A 19384-nucleotide genomic window follows, 5' to 3' on the forward strand; every position below is an offset into this window, starting at 1 on the left:
GGACTTCCTAGCCTCTAGAAATGTGGGAAGCAAACTTGTTTTGTTTAATCTGCCCAATCTGTGATATTTTGTTATGGTAGTCTGAAAAGAAAACATTGCTCAATTAGGTCAGTCCCTGAAAAACTCAAAAGGGGTTACTGTTGGTGGCAGACTGAGAATTATGGTGATGTAGTATTTTGGAGATACCTTCCTGGAGAAATAGCATGACCAGGGAATTAGCTCTAATGCTGCTTGAATGGGTTTTTGAATTGAGAATACAGTTTGTGAACTGAGAATACAGTTTCATCTAACTGTTTCTACTAACGCCTGGTGAAAGCCCAATGAAGAAATTTCTAGGCTCACCACTTTCTTGTTGTAGAGACTAGTGGTGATTAGAAGTCAACAAACTGCTGGCAAACAGGCACTGGAAAGAAATTGGGGGCAACATTTCATGAGAACACAGAAGGTGGTTCATTCATACCTTCTCTTGATTCTTATCATTCTTCTCATAAGGTCCACTGCCACCTCCTCCACCTCCTCCTCCATCGCCTCCATCACCTCCTCCACCTCCACCTGCTCCTTCTTCTCCTCCACCATCTCCAGCTCCACTAACCGAAGGGCCCCCGAATCCACAGGGTGAACTTCCAGATACTCCTTTGAATTGAAAGGTTCCCTCACTTGCTCTTTTTTCCATAGTCTCATTTTCCTTGTTTTCACTCTTCTTTCTGTTTTTTTCCACACAAGGCACCACACCAAGTTGAAGCAAGCATTCCACAATGTTTAGTGCCACATCACAGATACGAGAACTGATGTCATGGTTAAGGACAAGATAAACAGCCTTCAGAACCACCTGGGGGGAAGACAAAGATAAAGAGAGGATGGTTAATTTACCTCAATTACTTACACCTTCATACATAGGTCTGGTTATTCTGTTTAATCCATGTCCTTAGGCTGTTCTATGCACTTAAGCACAAATAATTCAGTTAATTCTCAGATATTCCTATCTACATTGCATTTGGACTTTCTGTACATGTTTAATGTAGAGCATAAGTCATCCAAAGAATTAAAAATGTATGTGTGAAAAAAATGTATTATCTCATGTATTCTAAAACTTGCCAATATAGACAGTTAATAGGGGTAATGAAAAACAGTGATTAATGGGGCAGACCTTTTTTATTCAAGTGGAAACTTGCTCAACTGAGTTTTTAAATCAAAATGCTTTAATTCTCTGCCTTTCACTTTTTGTCAATAATGGATAAAGAACAATAATTTCCATATCTACATAATAGGGGAACATTTATGTATTCACAATTGTATCATTATTTACACTTCAATTTTAAATGCAAAATATTTGCATGTTTAAATTGTGTCCTTTCATTGATGTTAATATTTTAAATTATTTGCTAAGCCAGTTCCCTAATGTGAAATAAAACATTTTGTGAAATATAATTGTAAAATATAACAACCCTTTCATTTGATAATAACTATAATCAAGACAGGCATTCTTGAGAATGTAAGGTTAAATCTTTTAATGGACTTCTATTCATGTTCCCTTGCTACACAGGAGGTTTGTAGTCATGTTGCTTATATAATAAAAGAAAACAAACAGAACTTTTTATAAGGGACTTAGCACACACACACATTTATGTACATTTATATATGCGTATTCAGGATTTGCTAATACTTCTGGATTATAAAAACATTCTGAGATCATATCACACCTAATGTAATGCTTGAAAAAAAGGGGGAAAGATCTAACATCTATGATGGTTGACACATTTGTGACGTTTTTTATATGGGTAGCCTTTTCATTTTAAGATTCAACATTTCTAAGGATCCATATACCCATTTTACCCAGCATTATAAAAGCTGGATCAAAGAGTCATTATCTTCCAAGCTTTGGTAAGAAAAATTCTTTCTTCTTACAGAAAGATCAAGCATGCCATTCTTGTGGACAAAGTTATTGGTCCCATCGATATGTTCCGTGTCCTCTAAGTAGCTGTAGTTTATGCAGGAGTCTGTGAGGCTTCGAGGCAGGTTTGCACATGCCAGGGGCTCATGTGGCATCTCTGGGATAGGCACCTGGTTGCAGAGCTTCCTCATATGCTCACTGAAAAAGTCTGCATAGCCTACGTTGAACGATGCCAATGTGGTATTGAAGGTTGCGACTGTAATAGTGGAGATCTGGGATCGCACTAATAAAAAGAAAGCAATGTCTTAGTTTTCCCCATGGTAACTTGCCACGCTATCATTTTAGACAGTTATATTATCATAACAACAACCACAGTTGAAGCTTTTGCAGATGTTTGACTTATAGTCTCAGAGCTATTCTCAATTCCCACGAATCCCCTCAAGTGTTAAGGCCATGTAATATCTGGTAAAAAATGAAGGTTATAGAAAACATGACTTCCAGCTGGCTTCTTGAAGACCCAAGATAGAATTTAACTTTGTTTAACAGGCGGATTTTGCCCACTATTAAATGGCAGATGCTACTGACATAGGTAAACTAGTTTAGTTAGAGTATTTCTCCCCAAGTTTGTGGCTGGTAAAATATTTGGTTTTATCTAGCGTATTTAAACAACAAATAAGAAGGAGTTTTTTCTCCTTTGTTTAAGAGTATTAGAACATAAATTTGTGGTGGTAACTAACTGGTATCATCAAATACTTGAAATATGGTCCAGAGAAAAGAGGGCTTAGATTTATGCTCATAGATTAATAGTACAGAATAAGAATCCATTTTAGATTCCACCCAGACATACACATTTTTTTTTTCTAAATAAAGCATGTAAGGCACTTATTCGAAATCATAGCTGTTGGAAGAAGGAATCAGTGGCCATGGAAGGCGGTCTTTCCTTGCACTGAAGGTGGACAAGCCCTTTAGTGGGACATCATACAGGGAATCCAAGTAGAGCATATAATTGTCTTCCAAGTCTCTTCTAGCCCTGTGGGTATATGACCTTTTGAAAACAAATACGAATGGCTTGCTTTCCCTCTGAGACTCATGGTGTTTGCAGTATGCCATCAAATAGCTTCGCTACTAAGGGAATCCTAACAACAGCTCACAAGTAAATTACCAAGCAATGTAATACATGAATGCAAGTTTTCACAAAGTGTAAGGAGCCAGATTACAATGAAAATGAAACATGGAGTAAAAACAGGAAACAGGAAAAGGAACCTGAACTCCCGCCTGCAGGTGTGGCCTCCGACCCACCTTCCTTGACAGTGTTTTCTCCGTGGCTGTTGGAGTGGTCTGGTAGGTCACTCACCAGGGTGTGGTGGGAATGTGAGTGCCTGGCGCTCAGGCTCTCCATCTCCGTGGCTGCATCCGAGCTGCCCCGCCGGGTAAACTTCCCTGAGATAGACAAGAGCACCAAAAGAGGGTTTGAAAGTGGAAGATTCTCTGCTGAGATGTTGTTTTTCCAAAGGATGACAGTGAGAGTAAAGGGACATTGGGAAGTGTATGAGACACAGCCAAATAGTAGGAAATAGACTAGCTCTGGGAATAGTCAGGGTCAAGATGATTGAGGAAGCTGCCTGTTGGAAGATCAGCCCCAATCTAAGCCAAATGTCAGAAACCATATGTAGAGTTCCAGCTAGCTGTCAGCTCCTGATTTTAAGATGGCTTTCTTAATATGTCATCCAGAAAGAAAAAAAAACTTTTCTTTTCTTTACATTTTCCTTCTGTAATATCCAAATTAAAGTCTGCCTTTGGGTTCACAATGAAAGTTAATGCACGAGACCCTTTAAGGCCATATTTCCACACCTAGAGTACTTCAGAAATAAAGCCCTTACCTAATTATACAAGGTTCTTCTATATTTAATTAAATTAAATTATCTGCATTCCTTTGGTACTAGGAAGCTAGCATCTGGGCTCACATTTCTTGACTAAGCTGTTCTAGAAAGATGCAGATTTGCCCGGGAGCCCTAGATCCAGATTTCTAAACAGGTCACTCAAGCTCTGCCCTACTTTGGAAAGTCCTTGTGGTCACCTAAAATGGTGGTTTGCCAGCCTCCTTTTTCAATGCCGCGCCTGTCTTCTCCAAGCCCAGAGAAACTTCCAAAGGAGAATGTGCTTCGGGTGGGGGATACATCCAGGTGGTCCTCATGAAGCAGGAATGGCACTCCCATTCTTCGAGGCCTCCTCTTCCCTGTGTGGTGGAATGGGATGGAGCCTTTCCTCTCTCGGTCTTCTTTGCGGCTCTTGAACTATAAGGATGAGAGGTTAAGGGTTAGGCACAGGGCAAGGAAAAGTGATAGTTTGCTTCCCAAAGGGCTCTATAATCTATAGTAAGTAAAGGAATGTTCCAGGAAGAAGAGACTCAGAAAGTCACTGAGTATCACCCAATAGAGATGGGTGAATTTTCCACAGTGTATTGAAAGAGTGAAAGAAACAAAGCAAAAGGCAACATATTTCTTAGGTCCTTCTGCTAGGTTGGATTGTTTCTGGACCAGCAGCATCAGGATCAAGTGAGAGACTGTTAGAAGTACAACCCTCTCAGGTTCATACTACATCAGAAACATAGAAGATAAGACCCAGCGATGTGTGTTTTAATAAACCTTATAGGTGATTCTGATACATGCTAAAATTTTAGAATCACTGAGTTAGAGTATAGGATATCTAAATCACCACTTGGACCAGCCAGTATTTTCTGTTCCATGTTTCGGGATTGAGATCAATGGTTCTGGCCAGACAACTTGAAATGTGTGCCACTGTTCATAAGAAGAGTTTTAAAAGATACACAGCATGAACTGGTACAGACCCATTATTCCTACCAAACAAGTTCAAAATCCAGTGTAAATAAGAGTTCAGTATAAATTAGCTTCTTGGGAAGCATTTAAAATATTCCAGTGTCTGGGCCTAACCTTCAGCAATTATGACCTAATTGGTTTGAGTTCATATCTGGGCACATAAATTTTTAATGGCTCCCCAGAGATTCTCATGTGCAGTCAGTACTGAAAACTTACTCTCCACTGATGATCGACATTTTTAGAAAACCTATAGTCACTGCCTATTATTGTGTTAACAATGAAGTAGACATGACTACTTGCTTAGCAACACTCTGAGCTCTAGATAAGTTAATAATATGTTCTGTGACTTTCATAAACACAATTGAACTAATTATTTTGTAAAATAGAAAATGAAGCTACTGCACATATATTATTCTACAAATATTATTTTCTATCTCATTAGCTCCATATATTTCCAGAAAGAGAGGTGGAAGGGTGGATTCATAAGAGCATGAACTATTTATTTCTTTTTTAATATTTTTAAACATTTATTTATTTTTGAGAGAGAGAGAGAAGGAGACACAGAATCTGAAGCAGGCTCCAGATTCTGAGCAGTCAGCACAGAGCCTGACGTGGGGCTTGAACTCTCCAGCTGTGAGATCATGACCTGAGCCAAGTTGGACACTTAACAGACTGAGCCACCCCAGGAACATGAACTATTTAGCTTAACAACCTAGTTTTAAGTTTGGTTAAAACCTTTCACAAACTACCACAATTTCTAAGCCTCAGTTCCTTCCTTTCTTTTTTTGAGAATAATCAACATTTATTGAGTCTTTACAAAGTACCAGACACAGTAAGGAAGGACCTTATATGAATTATTTTACTTAATCCACTTAATCCTCATAACCTTTTGAGGTAAGTATATGTTATATCCAATTTTCAAATGAAGGAACTGATACATAGTATCACAAGATTAAAGGGGCAGAGTGAGCATTTGAACCCCGATTAGCTAACTCCCAAATGTAAACTCAAAGTTCTTTGCTCTAAAGACTCTTCTTTTAATTTCTCATCTTTAGAGTTTTAGTGGATGGTTAATAAATGCTTATTGAATGGAAATCTACGTTATGATTTATAACAAGTTGTGAAGGTAGACAATCTAGTGATCTGTTGGAGGGATTTGCTACGTTATTAAGAGTTTGGTTTATTTGTTGTCTTTAAAATGGAGATAACTTCAAGAATAATGTTCTTCAGATGTGGTTTATCTATACCATGGAATACTACATGGCAATGAGAAACAATGAAATCTGGCCATGTGTAGCAACATGGATGGACCTTGAGGGTGTTATGCTGAGCGAAATAAGTCAGGCAGAGAAGGACAAATACCATATGTTTGCACGTATAGGAGGATTAGGAGGAACTTGACGGAGGACCAAGGGGGAGAAGAAGGGCGGAAATGGTGGGGGAAAGGGAGAGAGGCAAACCATGAGAGACTCTTGAATGCTGACAAAAACTGAGGACTGATGGATGTGGGGGGGAGGGGGAGATGGGCATGAAGGAGGGCACTTTGGGGATGAGCACTGAGTGTTATGTAGAAACTAATTTGACAATAAACTATTTGTAAAAAAAAAAAAAAAAAAAAAAAAGAATAATGTTCTTCAAGAACAAATGTTCCATGATGATTAAATCACTGTGAACTTCAGTAAAACTTAATACCTTAGGTGCAAAATGTGGGAAATGAGGATCTCATTGGATTAAATGAGAACGATTTATATAAAATGCTTGATAAAATGAGATGAATCCTACAAATGTAAGTCATCATCACAGCTATCACAACTACTTCCACCACCACACTACTGAAAGCACTCTACACATATCATCAGGATTAAGCTTGGTAGCATTTAGAACAGGAAACATTTCTAAACACAGACCTTGTGCCAGTTCATGCTACAAGCCAGTGTTATAACTGGAGGCGGACCTCTCTTCTCAAGGTTCTTTTCCCAACCCATCCCATTCTGCTTCATGATCAGAAACACTTCATGTCATCGTGATTTGATTGATTTCAATTACCAAAATACCAAAGAGCATAAGTATTTGACTCACCTTCTTAAAAATGTTCATGCCAAGGTCTGAAGAAAGGTCTGGGACTGCAGACCTACGTAAATTTGTCAATGAAACCTTAGAAAATGCCTCCGGGCTAAGAGATTTTTCCTCTTCATTACACTTCATGGTGAGATCCTTAACAGAAAATAAAGGTAGACTTCATGACCAAAAGCTTAGAGCTTTAAATCCAAACATTGTTCTTATTGAGATATCATATTTTTATGAAGGATATGCCTACTGTTTTGTTATCTATGAAGTATTTAACTCACATGTCTAGACTTTTAGAATCCATAATCCTGCTACTGAGGAGAAACAACATATATTAACCTTAACTTCTGTTTGGAGTTTTCAACAGTAAGGCCACGAGGCTCCAAATTCAGGAAAGCTAAGAAAATAGGGAGGAGACAGGTATCTCATTTTTTCTTATTAAAAAAAGTTTTTCTGTTTAATGACTCACCAAAGGAGATTTTTACTTTGAGCAGAGTCATCTACTATTAAAATGGAGTATCTCCTCTTTATACACTTACATTGCTCATGTTTGTATTCATAATATGCAGACTTTTTCAGACATACCCAATTCATATGTAAGTAAACCAAACAACTGGGACATACTGCAAATCACACTTTTTTTCTCTACATATTCAACATATATGGTATCGATGAGAAAGATGGAAAGAAAAAGTGTTCAAGTTGCTATTAGCACATTCATTTACCAAAAAGTGATTTTCAGGGGGATGTCATCAAATCAGTATACAGTCAGTTTATTTTTTATAAACATCTATAATGAAGAGCAAGACTATATACCATAATCATTCTAATTATGATACTGAGGTGCTGGAAAATTCTGAGCTATGCAAAAAGTTAAACCATGTTCAGTAATAGGAATGTCACACATTTCATGACACCAGAAATTAATGGTTACCTGTGAAAGTTATTAACTAGTATTTCAATTAGCTGGAAGGCCCAATTTTCCATTATTCTGGATCAAGAGTCTTAACTCTAGATTAGTGTGTGCAAAAGGCATTTAGATACCATTTTTTTGAACATTTTTTGATACTAAAAAGAAGCAAAAGGATCTAGTAAAAGATGGAAGGGAAGGATAATTTTATTAGAGTAAGCCACCAATAAAATAGTCAGCACTGGATAAATAAGAGATGGATACATAGAAAAAAGAGAATCTGTTATGGCCAAAATTGTTGATTCAAAAGACAATGGACTGAGTTTCTCTTACTTGGGTTTTGTGGGTGTTCACTAGTGAGGGAGCTGCTGCTACCATCGAGCTGCTCCTGGGTCTGGGCAGGAGAGGAATATCTGGCTCTGGGGGCTTTTCTGGCTTCTCTTCCAACATGTGCCGCAGCCTTTGTAGATAGTACATCAAAGACCACTGAGTACCTTCCTCAGACCAATGAGGCTGGAGTAGGCAGCGAAGGACAGCAACATCAAAGTAGGTGGCATAGCGGGACCTTTGGCATGGAGGTATCACGAGAGAGGCTCTGTTTCCAATGACAGAAAGAAGATCATTATATTGGAAGTCAAACATTCCAAAGGGTGACACAACATGGCTTATACATCTGCTTTTCTCATTTGTTTCCTTATTCATTAACTTTTTCTAGTTTGCTCTCATATCCTCCCAGCTGGTCTTACTAATTTCACTTTTGCTAGACACTTCCTGGAAGTAGACAGGTTAGAAAGAGTTTTGAAGGCTAGGTAGGAGTTAGCTAGGCAAAGTTGAAGATAAGGTGGTGGGGGGGGGCCGGTAGATCAGCATTTCAATGAGGGGAAACAATGCCTACAAAGAAATGGAGTTAAAAAAATCATGGTGGAAGGGAATAAGTAATTGGTGCAGTTGGTGAATTATTTGGGTGGTGGGCAATGAAGAGAGTCTACAGAAATAGATGAGGTTCAGATTGTGATGTTTCTTTTATACTATGCTATCAGATTTTTTTTTTTTTTACCTTGATAGAAATGGGAATATTTGTGTACTTTACTGGGCTATTTTAATCTCGATTGTGATAATAGTATGTAAAAGAACCAAGAAAACTGCAAAGTACTAAATAAGCAAAAGTTATGTTAGGAAGAAAATTTTCAAAATTTTCAAAAATTTGAAATCATTTTGAAAATTATAGAGCTATATATTTGTATAAATAGCAAAACTAACTTTTAAAAACCTCATTTCTGAAATTCTGTTTTCCAATTTAAACACATGCTATAGTCATTATTTAGTGTTTAATTTAATTACACTATAAAGTAAGTTTATTTAATTACTGAGTATAATATATAATCTTAAGGATGTTAGGGGATGTGAAGATAATTAAGTTTAACTTCTTAGTCTTGAATAACATATAGACCAGTGAATGACAGACAATAAATGCTGAATTATAAACTTAAAACTTCTGGGATACAAAATGGGGCCTTAACACTAATACGCAACTTCACCCCCAAGCACAGTTTCTTCCTCACTTAGGTGATGCAAAAGAGAAGTTTTTTTGTGCCCTGCTATAAACTAGCAAATGGCACTACTCACATGAAGAGCTTTGGCAAAAAAAATTTAGCCACTGAGAAGTGAGAAGTTTTTCTAAACTTCCCAGACCCATATTTTTGAACTAAAGGTTATGGCTCATTATTGGTTCAAGAATTAATTCAAAAGTATATGACTACTATTGAAATGTTAACTAGAATAAAAAACTACTAGAATACAACAAATGGAATAAGGATTTGTATGTTTAGCAAAACTTGTTTTACTTCACACATTGTCATTACTCTTGACATAAAATAGATATCTTACCATGAATTATAGTAAAAAGTTCAAATATACAAACCCAGACCAAGTCTGGTGTCCTGGGGATCAGTTTGATAGTCTTTGTACTTCCCTAAAGGACACAGAACTCTTGGCTATTTCTACTGTCATTAGTAGCATTGTCCGGTGTGTTGAGGGGCAATTGCCTATGTACACAGTGGTTTTGAATGTCAATGCTGTCTTGTAGTTTAATCTTGAGTATTTTGATTGATAAGTAGCAAACTAAATATAAGTTAAAACTCAACCACAATAAGGTACTACAATACTAATTATTTAACTGAGTTGGCAGTCATATAAAGAGAAACTTTCTACAATCAGCTAAGTTCCCATATATGTTCTGATAGAGTGTATCCTTTTTCTAGGGAGCTAGAGTACTCTTTGAATATCAACTATGTCAACTTTCAATCCATGAGAAGGTTCCATAGATTCTCCTTCCAACCACTTCTCATCAGCTCCACAGTCACCAACATCTTACATTAAGCTTATTGTAATTACTTCCTACGAGTCTCATTGCTTCTTCTCTAGTTCCTCCTTTCCTCTCCTCAAACCCTTCCAACAGATCTTCAAATCATCCTTAAAATAAAATACAAATTTCTCAGAGCGGTCAACATGGCCTACATAATCTGGCTGTGCATATGAATCCAACCTCATTACCACGATTGCCCTGGTGTACCAATTATTTATTTGCTGCCTCTTTGCTCCAAATTCATCTTTTTTTCTTGCTCTGTGAAAATGGATCTGGACCTTTAAATGCTTTTCCATTGATTGCTGGCATGATCTTTGGCTTTGCCAGTAGAGGAAATGGAAAAGTTATTGCAGGAAGAAAGAATTTTCTTTCTAACCCTGGTATACTTGCTCAGCACATTCCTGCAATGTTTGTACAGCTTCTCCAGTACCAGGCTCCTGTGACATTTGTGGGTTGTCTAGCACTTAGCTCCAGCAGTGTACATGACTTCTGCAGCATGGGTATTTTTCCTAGCACCAGGCTTCTAAAGCACTCAGAGCTTTTCCTTTGCTCGGCTCCTATAGTGTCCAATAGCCAGTAGCATTCAGTGGCCAACAGCTCCCCTGGCACTTCACTTTAGAAGTTTTGTAGTAGCAGAATGTGTCTACTAAGACACCTTCCCATGAACAGCTTTCCCTAGCACCCCAGGGAATTGAATTTCTGACAAGTTCCAGAGGGCAGATTTCCGACAAGTCCCTGTAATGCAGTACCATAGTGATTTCTCTGCTATCCAGTGAGGCATAACTTTGCCCTTTTTAAGAGGGTCAGAATCTCAGTCCTGAGGAGAAAAAGGTCTCCCTTGGTGTTTTGCCTGACCTGTAAAGTTAGTGACTGCTCCATTATATCTGCTATTCCTATATTCTTCAGAGTTCTCTTTACAGATTAGCCAGTCCCTCACTACTCCAATACTCTAATCTTGATATAGTTAGTAATTCCCTATATTAAGCTTGCCTTGTTCAAATTACTGTTTGGTTTCTCTCTTCTGATTGGACCAATCCTGATACATCTGGCAGCTGGGTTTCAGTTACATTGGCCTTCTTACTACTCTTGAATACATCAAGCTTGTGCTAGCTTCAGGGCTTTTATCTATGTGGAAATTTCTAATCTCAATGCATAGGTTTTATCTGGGCTCTCTTCTAATGACATTCTCTCAGAAAGTTCTTCCTCAAACACTATGTAGAGTGGCTTCCCTATGCCACCATCCATCTCTTTACCTTGTTCTAATTTTCTTCATAGTATGTAGCATAACTTGAAATTATACTGCTTACTTGATTAGTGCCTTCCTCCATTTATTTGAATGAATTAATAAATTTTAGAGGTGGACTCAAGACAAAGATGGAGAAACCAAAGGCTTTTGTACATACAAACAATACACATTTTGAAAATGGAAAGAAAAAAAGAAATCCATTCAAAATAACAGCAAATAGGTAAATGCCAAGGGTTGAGGAGAAAATGATGAGGAATAAAATTGACAATATAACTTAGTATGTTCAAATGCAAAGAAAATTTGACCCAACAAGCTGAAAATAAACATCTATTCTAAAAAGTAATGTAAAGAAATGTCAATTTAATATCAACTGGTATCAGTAGTAGGTAGGAAATATCTAACTTTCAACATAGACTTGATCATTGTTCTATATGACTTGAAACAGTGACCACTATCAAGGTAGACTAGAAAGATTGCACAAGCATTAACACATGTTATCCTTAAACATCCCCCCCCCCCACTAAAACCAAATGATAATAAAGAGATTGAGGGCACTTGGAGACCACCACAAACAATACTGACAAACAGCTTTTTTTTTTTAAACCTTAAGAAACAGAGACAAACTGTTCGCATTGGGATAAATTCTTAATATTTTAAAGATTTCCATTCCTGTCCCTAATAATCTATTAGTTTAATGTAATTCTCTTTTGCATTTTAAACCCAATTTCAACATGTATGTGTGTGGGGGGGTGGGGCTTCCACACCATAAATAGTTTTCTGGGTCCATTCTCTGTCAATTGAATTCTGACACGTTATCTACCCAAAGATAGTGTCACATTCCACAGGTTAAGGACTCAGTCCTGCAAGACTGCTCTCCCTCCCACTTCCAACACCAGTCACAAGCCCCAGTGTCACCTGTGCTTATAACTAAATGGCCAGAGACTGAAGGATCCCATGTTGCAAGTCTAGGTTGTTACCTATACTTTTTATTGACAGGTTCTAAGTTAGAAGTTCCATTGATCCCCTCCTTGGATTCAATTTTCTACAGTGGCTCACAGAACTCAGAAAAACCATTTACTCACTAGATTATCAATTTATTATAAGAGGATAAAACTCAAGAACAGCCAGACAGAAGAGAGTCTTAGGGTAAGGATGGGGAAGGGACATGGACATCCATGTTGTCTCTAGGTGCATTGCACCTCCCTGTGTTCACCAGCCCAGAAGCTTTGTGAACCCTGTCCTTTTTGGCATTTTTTGGAGGCTTCATTACATAGACATACTTGACTAAATCATTAGCCATTGGCAACTGATTCAAACTTCACCCCTTCATGTAGGTCAGGAGCAGAACTGAAAGTTTCAACCCTCTAATCAGGTGTTTGGTTCTCCTGGCAAAGAGCCCCAGTCTTAGGTGCAGTCCAACTCTCACCTCATTAACAACAAAAGCCACCTGTGTTGCTCTCATCATTCAGGAAATTCTAAAGGTTTTAGGAGCTCAGTGACAGAAACAGGGACTAAGGGACTAACTAAATATAAGTTATATACTTCTTATTATAATTCATAGTGTCATACATTCTGAACAAAATTCCAAAGGAATTGATCTTTTTATAAATCAATAAGGCTATTCCGAAATTTAACTAGATTAATGATTACATATTTGAGTGTAATCAAGAAAGACATAAAAGAAAGTATAAAGGGTGTAAGTTGTCAGATACTACCGTATGTTTTACAACAATAATATTTAGCCAACTAGTGGTGATTTAGGAACAGAAAAGAGTTCAGTGGTATAGAATATGGAGTTACAAAAGATTCAAATGTTTATAAGAATCTAATCTATCAGAAAGTTCATGCATTACATCAGTACAAAGGACATATAGTCAAAAAATAATATGAGCATAACTGATTTACTCAGAAAACTATAACTTAGCATGTCTTAAATTGGCATATTTTATTCACCAAATAAAATCAAGATAGATTAATTTTTAAATGTAAAAATAGGGGCACCTAGGTGGCTTAGTTGGTTAAGCATCCGACTTCAGCTCAGGTCATGGTCCCATGGTTCATGAGTTCCAGCTCAGAGTCTGGAGCCTACTTCAGATTCTGTGTCTCCCTCTCTCTCTACCGCTTCCCCACTCATGTTCTGTCTCTGTCTCTCAAAAATAAATGCTCAAAAATTTTTAAGAAAGACTTAAATGTAAAAATATAAAAACATAATAGTGCTAGAAAAACATTTTGGAGATTTTTTATAATCATGAGTAGAGAAGGATTTTTAAAAATGCAATGACTCCAAACTTAACTCAAATTCCCATAATAAGTGAATGTATAAGCAAACTGTACATCCATGAAATGGACCACATCTCAGCAATAACAATGACAGAATTGTTGATATATTCAACAATTATGCTGAGAAAAAAAAACAGACAAGAAAAGACTATCTTTTCATTTGTATGAAATTCTAGAAGACTGAAAACTAATCTATAGTGACAGAAAGCAGATCAGTGGTTGCCTGGGGATGGAGAAAGCGTGGGGCGAGAAGGGTAAAAATTACTAAGGATCACAAGAAAACCTTAAGGGGGTAGTAGATGTGTTCATTGTCTTGATTTGTGGTGATAGCTTCATGGGTACCTATAACAATATGCAAAAAGAGAGAGAATAGCACTCAAAAGTTCTTGTGCTGTTCAAAAGAAAGGTTGAGATTTTATTGAATTATAACTTTTAGTAGTCAAATAACCATGTTAAACTTTCAATGATAACCATATCCTCCCAACAGAAGGAAAATGGGATTTAGAAAAAAACTCAGTGAATGAGAAGAGGAAAAAAAAAAAAACATGTAAAAAGCAGAGTAAGTAAAAAAGCCCAAAATAAAATGAAATTGAAAATATAAATCCGAATTGTCAGTTACCAAGCCAAATACTGAATTCACCCAGGAGATAAAAGACAAACATTGTCATATTGGATTTACAAAATAAAACTCAGTCACAAGTTAATTATAAGAGAAAATCCTAAAATTGGGAAGGGAGAGAATGGGTACAGAATGCAAATTTAGCAGCACGTGGGTGGCTCAGTCGGTTAAGTATCTGCCTCTTGGTTTGGTTTAGGTCATGATCTCGCAGTTCATGAGATTGAGCCCTACATCAGGCTTTGCACTGATTGTGCAGGGCCTGCTTGTCATTCTCTCTCTCTCTCTCTCTCTCTCTTTCTCTTTCTCTCTCTCTCTCTGTCTCTCTGCCCCTCTCATGCTTGTGCTCTCTCTTTCTCAAAATACATAAATAAACTTAAAAAAAAAGAATGCAAATCTAACTAAAACAAAGTTGGTGCAATAATAATGAAAGGAGACTTTGATGTAAAAATATTATTAGATATAAAGATGTTCACCACAATGCTAAAAAAAAAGTTGCTAGGAAGCAATGTTAACTATCAACAGGTATATACCTGGTAACAAAATTTCCATATGATTAAAGCAAAGCCTGAGAGACTTGTAAGGGGAAAATAGATAAGTAAATAATAACAGTAGTATTTTTAACACATATGTTTCAAAAAATAATAGATTAAACATATAAAGATTAGTAAGAATGGAAGAGATTTGAGTAATACACACATTATTTTTTTGCACCTTGGATGTTTACAAATCAAGTCTCAAAAGAAAATGAAGACTCAACATTTCATATAAACCTGGTTCTCAAACCACAGTGGATCGCAATAGAAATCAATAGCAAAAACAAAATCAAAAAAAAAAAGAAAGAAAGAAAGAAAGAAAAAAGAGAAGCTCTAATGGATGAGAAAATTTAGAAGCACACTTTGAAATAATCCATGAGTCAAATAGAAAGTTATTATGAGAATTTTTAATATATTTCATGGAATGATGATTCTATATATTAAAACTTGTGAGATATAGCTAATGCAGAATTAGAGGAATATTTAGAGCTTTAAATGCTTCTACCAGGATAAAGGATATAAAAAATAATGAGAGATGCATCTACATTAAAAAAAAGATTTAAAAAAGTTTAAACTGGTTAAAAAAGTAAATAAAACCCAGAATAATAGAAAAAAAAGGAACATAATATAGGAGCATGTATTAATAAAATATAAGACAAAGGTAGATAGGATTAACTAAACCAAATGTTGTTTCCTTGACAAAACTAATAAAAATCAAGAAATATAGTAAAAGGTGTGATCAAAATACTACCGCTGAAAATGCAGACATACCTAGATATAGTGATGATTTAGAAAAAGGAAGGACATTAGAAACATGATTAAAAATGTGAATACCGGGGTACCTGGGTGGCTCAGTTGGTTGAGCGTCTGACTTCAGCCCAGGTCATAATCTCATGGTTCATGAGCTCAAGCCCCACGTTAGGTTCTGTGCTGACAGCTCAGAGCCTGAAGCCTACTTCAGATTCTGTGTATCCCTCTCTGTGTCCCTCCCCACTCATGTTCTGTCTCTCAAAAATAAACATTAAAAAAATTTGAATACCTAGACAGACACGTTTATCCAACCAAACTGATCTGAGAAGAAATAAAAACTTCAATAGACCTTTAAAAACTGAATTGTGGGAAATAAAATTTATTTTAAAATCCATCAAGCCCAGAAGGTTTTCAGCCAAATTCCATTAATCATTAGGGAAACAGGTATCTCCAGTATTCCAAGACAGAAAAAAAAGGAAACATTCTTCTCATGAGCCCAAGATAACCGTGGGACTGGAAACAAAACAAGTATAGAAGAGGAAAGGAAAATCATAAGCTCATTTATGAGCATTGATGTAAAAAAATACATAAAATGTTAACAAACTATACCCAGCATTGTACACATTGGTTTTCTTCCTAGGAATTTAAGGATCATTTATTATCAGAAAATCTAGTAAAGTAATTCACCAATGTGCAAAGGGTATGGAAGGAAATTACACCAAAAAGGAAATCTAAAGAGAGACTAAACAGAGGGAGGTGCTCCATTAATAATCAGGGAAATGTAGGCTTAGTGACAATCAGAATCCATCAGGTTTGTGAGAATACACAAGGCTGAAGATGGGTAGTATTGCTGAGGGTGTGAATAACCAGAAACACTATCACTGCTGGTTAACACAGAGTGCACTTAGTTGATATCTAGTAAATTTTAATTGTCCTTGTCCTATGATTCAGATATTCCATTTCTGAGGGAAACTCTATCTTAGGGAAACTCTTGCCCATGTGTACAAGGAGACAGTACACAACTGTTTATGGCATCAGTTTTGTTATAGTAAAAAATTAGAGAACATCCTGAAAGTCAGCCAAAGGAGAAGAGACAAATAAATGCTGACATGTATTTACCAAATGCTATTTACATGTTATATGATGTGACAGGCTAGGGTGCTTATAATGCTCTATTTTATCTGCATGGTAATTATTGTATTCACTTGTGAAAAGACATAAAACTGAACACTTAGGTGTTGTGTTCTTTTCTCTGTGTTTCTTTAGAGAACATTGGCTAAGATCTTGGATTTTATCAACATGGAATAAAAACCTACCATTTATGTCTCTGTATATAAATTGTATATATTAGATACACATATTCTTATATGTAACATCATACATTTATCTATAACATAAATATACAATATATAATTTGAGTATTTATATATGTTAAATAAGTATTAAATATGTATCTATGTGTATATGTATGTATAGGTATATATGCTTTTTGCATAAATTAGTCTCATTATCCCCCCCCCGATGATGTGTTATGTCTGTCTTTTCAAAGTATTTTGTCATCTAAATTGTCATTATACAATCATTTTAATAAAAAGATTGAATCTCAGAATTTTATGAGTTGCCAAATTTTCATAAGAAGCATGTGAGCTAGATTCAAAATGAAGGTTCCCATCCCGGGCAGGAAGTCTTTCATTTGCTTTCAGCCCATACTTCCAGACCCCATTCAATCTCCACTCTTCTCTACCTCCCTGTCCTGAAAGTTTGATCTGTCCAGTCTCTACCAACAACTCCCCCGCCTCTGGCTCCTGACTGAATTTGACAAAAGGAGGCTCTCACAAGAGACAAGACGCAGAAAGACAATGGCGTCTTCCCCAAGACTTCTTCCCAGAGGTTAGTCTAGGGCTGGCACTGTGACCTTGGGCTGACCTAGGCCATTGGTGGTCACAGCCCTTGTTAGTCACTCTCTCCACAGAGTTCTCCACAACCGCTCCCTCATGCAGCCCCTCCAGGCCCAGAGCTGATTGTCTTCCTGGAGTATAGGCATGGACTTCTGGCCTCCCTACATCCCGTCCAACCTCTGTAGATAACTCCTGTTGTAATCGTTTCTCAAATTAACCAGTGTGCCACTTGTTTCCTCCTGAGATTACAGGAGGGAACTAACTGATTATATTCTCAAGCTCAATTTGAGGGAAAGAAACAACACTGATTCTCATTTCTACCATTTTCTTAAGAGGCTTTCAGTGTACTTCCTGCCACTGTTTACCTCCACTTCTTTCTTTAAAAAGCTTGGATTAAGCCCCTCCTCTCAGCCTGTCCTTTATACCTAGAAGAATAGAATTCCACCCCCCCCCCCCCCCATGTTCTGGTCTTGGATTTATAAGGAAAAGACAAAGTATGAGGTTGGCTGGCAACCAACTAAGTAATTCTAGGTCATCAAGCATTTGTGACAATCACTGGGCTTATTATAAGAGCCCATGAAGACTATTGTTTTCTTGGCTAGGCTGCTGTGATTAAGGGAGATATTACTAGTTCAACAGAGTTATTTTTCCCTTATTGGACTAGCTATCTTTACCCTTTACTTCCTGCCCCATACCTCAGTGTCCCCAAATGTTTCTAGTTTGTAAATGAGATTAGGGAGTTCCATAAATTATTTTAAATCCCTGGAGCAGTGTTCTATATAATGAAGTGTCAGTGGACAACTTCTCTGAAAATCCCAAGTGGATAGGGAGAAGAGAGGTTGTTAAAAATGCACATTCCCAGGTCTTATCCCAGACTTACTAAAGCAGAATTACTGGGGATAGAGCTCAGGAAGCATTATTTTAGATAATATCTCCAGGCAATTCTTAAACACTCTTAATAAGCTAAGAGGACAATTGCCCCAGAGAAACATGCAATGCATGACTTTTGTACTGTTAGGCCAACATCCTAAACAATTCCTATTTGGAAATACTAACTGGAATGGTATGTTGACAGTTTTGTCCCTAAGGGTGCCAGATGACTAAATTCGTGTCTTTCTCTACTTACAACATTTATTTGATGAAAGTAATTATTAACTGTACAGTTGAGTCCCCTGGTCCTTAACTACTTCCTGACAAACCATGTCAGTTCCCCTAAGGATGGACTGCATGACAGCAAGAGAACACCAACAAGGCTGTGATGTGAGACTAAAATGGAATCTTTAATAAAAATTTGTTAAGTAAGTTCACATTTCAATTGCTCAACATTTAAAGAGACTCCATTTGAAACAACAATGAAGAACATTCTGTAGCAAATATTTATAATCCAAAGTACCTTCATTTGAGGTGTTAATCAAGCACAAGTTTATTTGTCTTAAAGTGTGAGCTATACTGGAGTAGTCAATTAAAGGCAAGAATCACCAATAAATGTGTACTTTCATTTATGACAGCATTATCATATAATCATCTTGTCACTTAACAACCAGTAAGTCATTTTAATTAGCAATCTAATTAACACATGACAGAAAAATTTACGTAATTGGAAAAAGATAGTTTGCGGGCTATTATTATGTGATATGATAAAATGTTCTTACTAACTCTAATATTCTGTTATTCTGTAAGTTGTTTTGTAGAAAAACAAAGATTTTATAAAAGCATGAATACAGGTTTTATTATAAATGTTATATGCAAAAATAATAAAGAAAATTATACATATAAAAATTAATGGTGTTTAAATATTCCTGATGAGCTCATAGATGATACTTACTTTAAAAAACTACTTTATACCTTTAGATTTTTTCTATAATTAGCATATAGTTCTTTTATATGCATAAAATAAATAATACATTATGACCAAAAAAGGCTGTCAAAAAGCTAAGAATTTCTTTAATATATATTCCGTGTAACTATGGCTTCAGGAAACCAAGTTA

At 36.6% G+C, this 19384-nt stretch overlaps 1 protein-coding gene across 3 annotated transcripts in view; it reads right to left on the reverse strand.

The window, feature by feature from the left end:
• UNC80 (unc-80 homolog, NALCN channel complex subunit) overlaps nt 1–19384 on the reverse strand; it is a 221428-nt gene that overhangs the window by 166834 nt on the left and 35210 nt on the right. For all 3 annotated transcript variants that reach the window (XM_039249973.1, XM_039249971.1, XM_039249972.1), the window contains exons 8-13: nt 8039–8300; nt 6808–6942; nt 3969–4185; nt 3191–3331; nt 1906–2174; nt 461–829 (exon numbers count right to left, since the gene is read on the reverse strand). In XM_039249973.1, the coding sequence (XP_039105904.1) occupies nt 461–829; nt 1906–2174; nt 3191–3331; nt 3969–4185; nt 6808–6942; nt 8039–8300 (1393 nt within the window). The remainder of the gene's footprint in view (nt 1–460; nt 830–1905; nt 2175–3190; nt 3332–3968; nt 4186–6807; nt 6943–8038; nt 8301–19384) is intronic.

Source organism: Hyaena hyaena, unplaced genomic scaffold (genome assembly GCF_003009895.1).
Source record: "Hyaena hyaena isolate Hyena2069 unplaced genomic scaffold, ASM300989v1 scaffold_353, whole genome shotgun sequence".
NCBI classification, from domain to species: domain Eukaryota; kingdom Metazoa; phylum Chordata; class Mammalia; order Carnivora; family Hyaenidae; genus Hyaena; species Hyaena hyaena.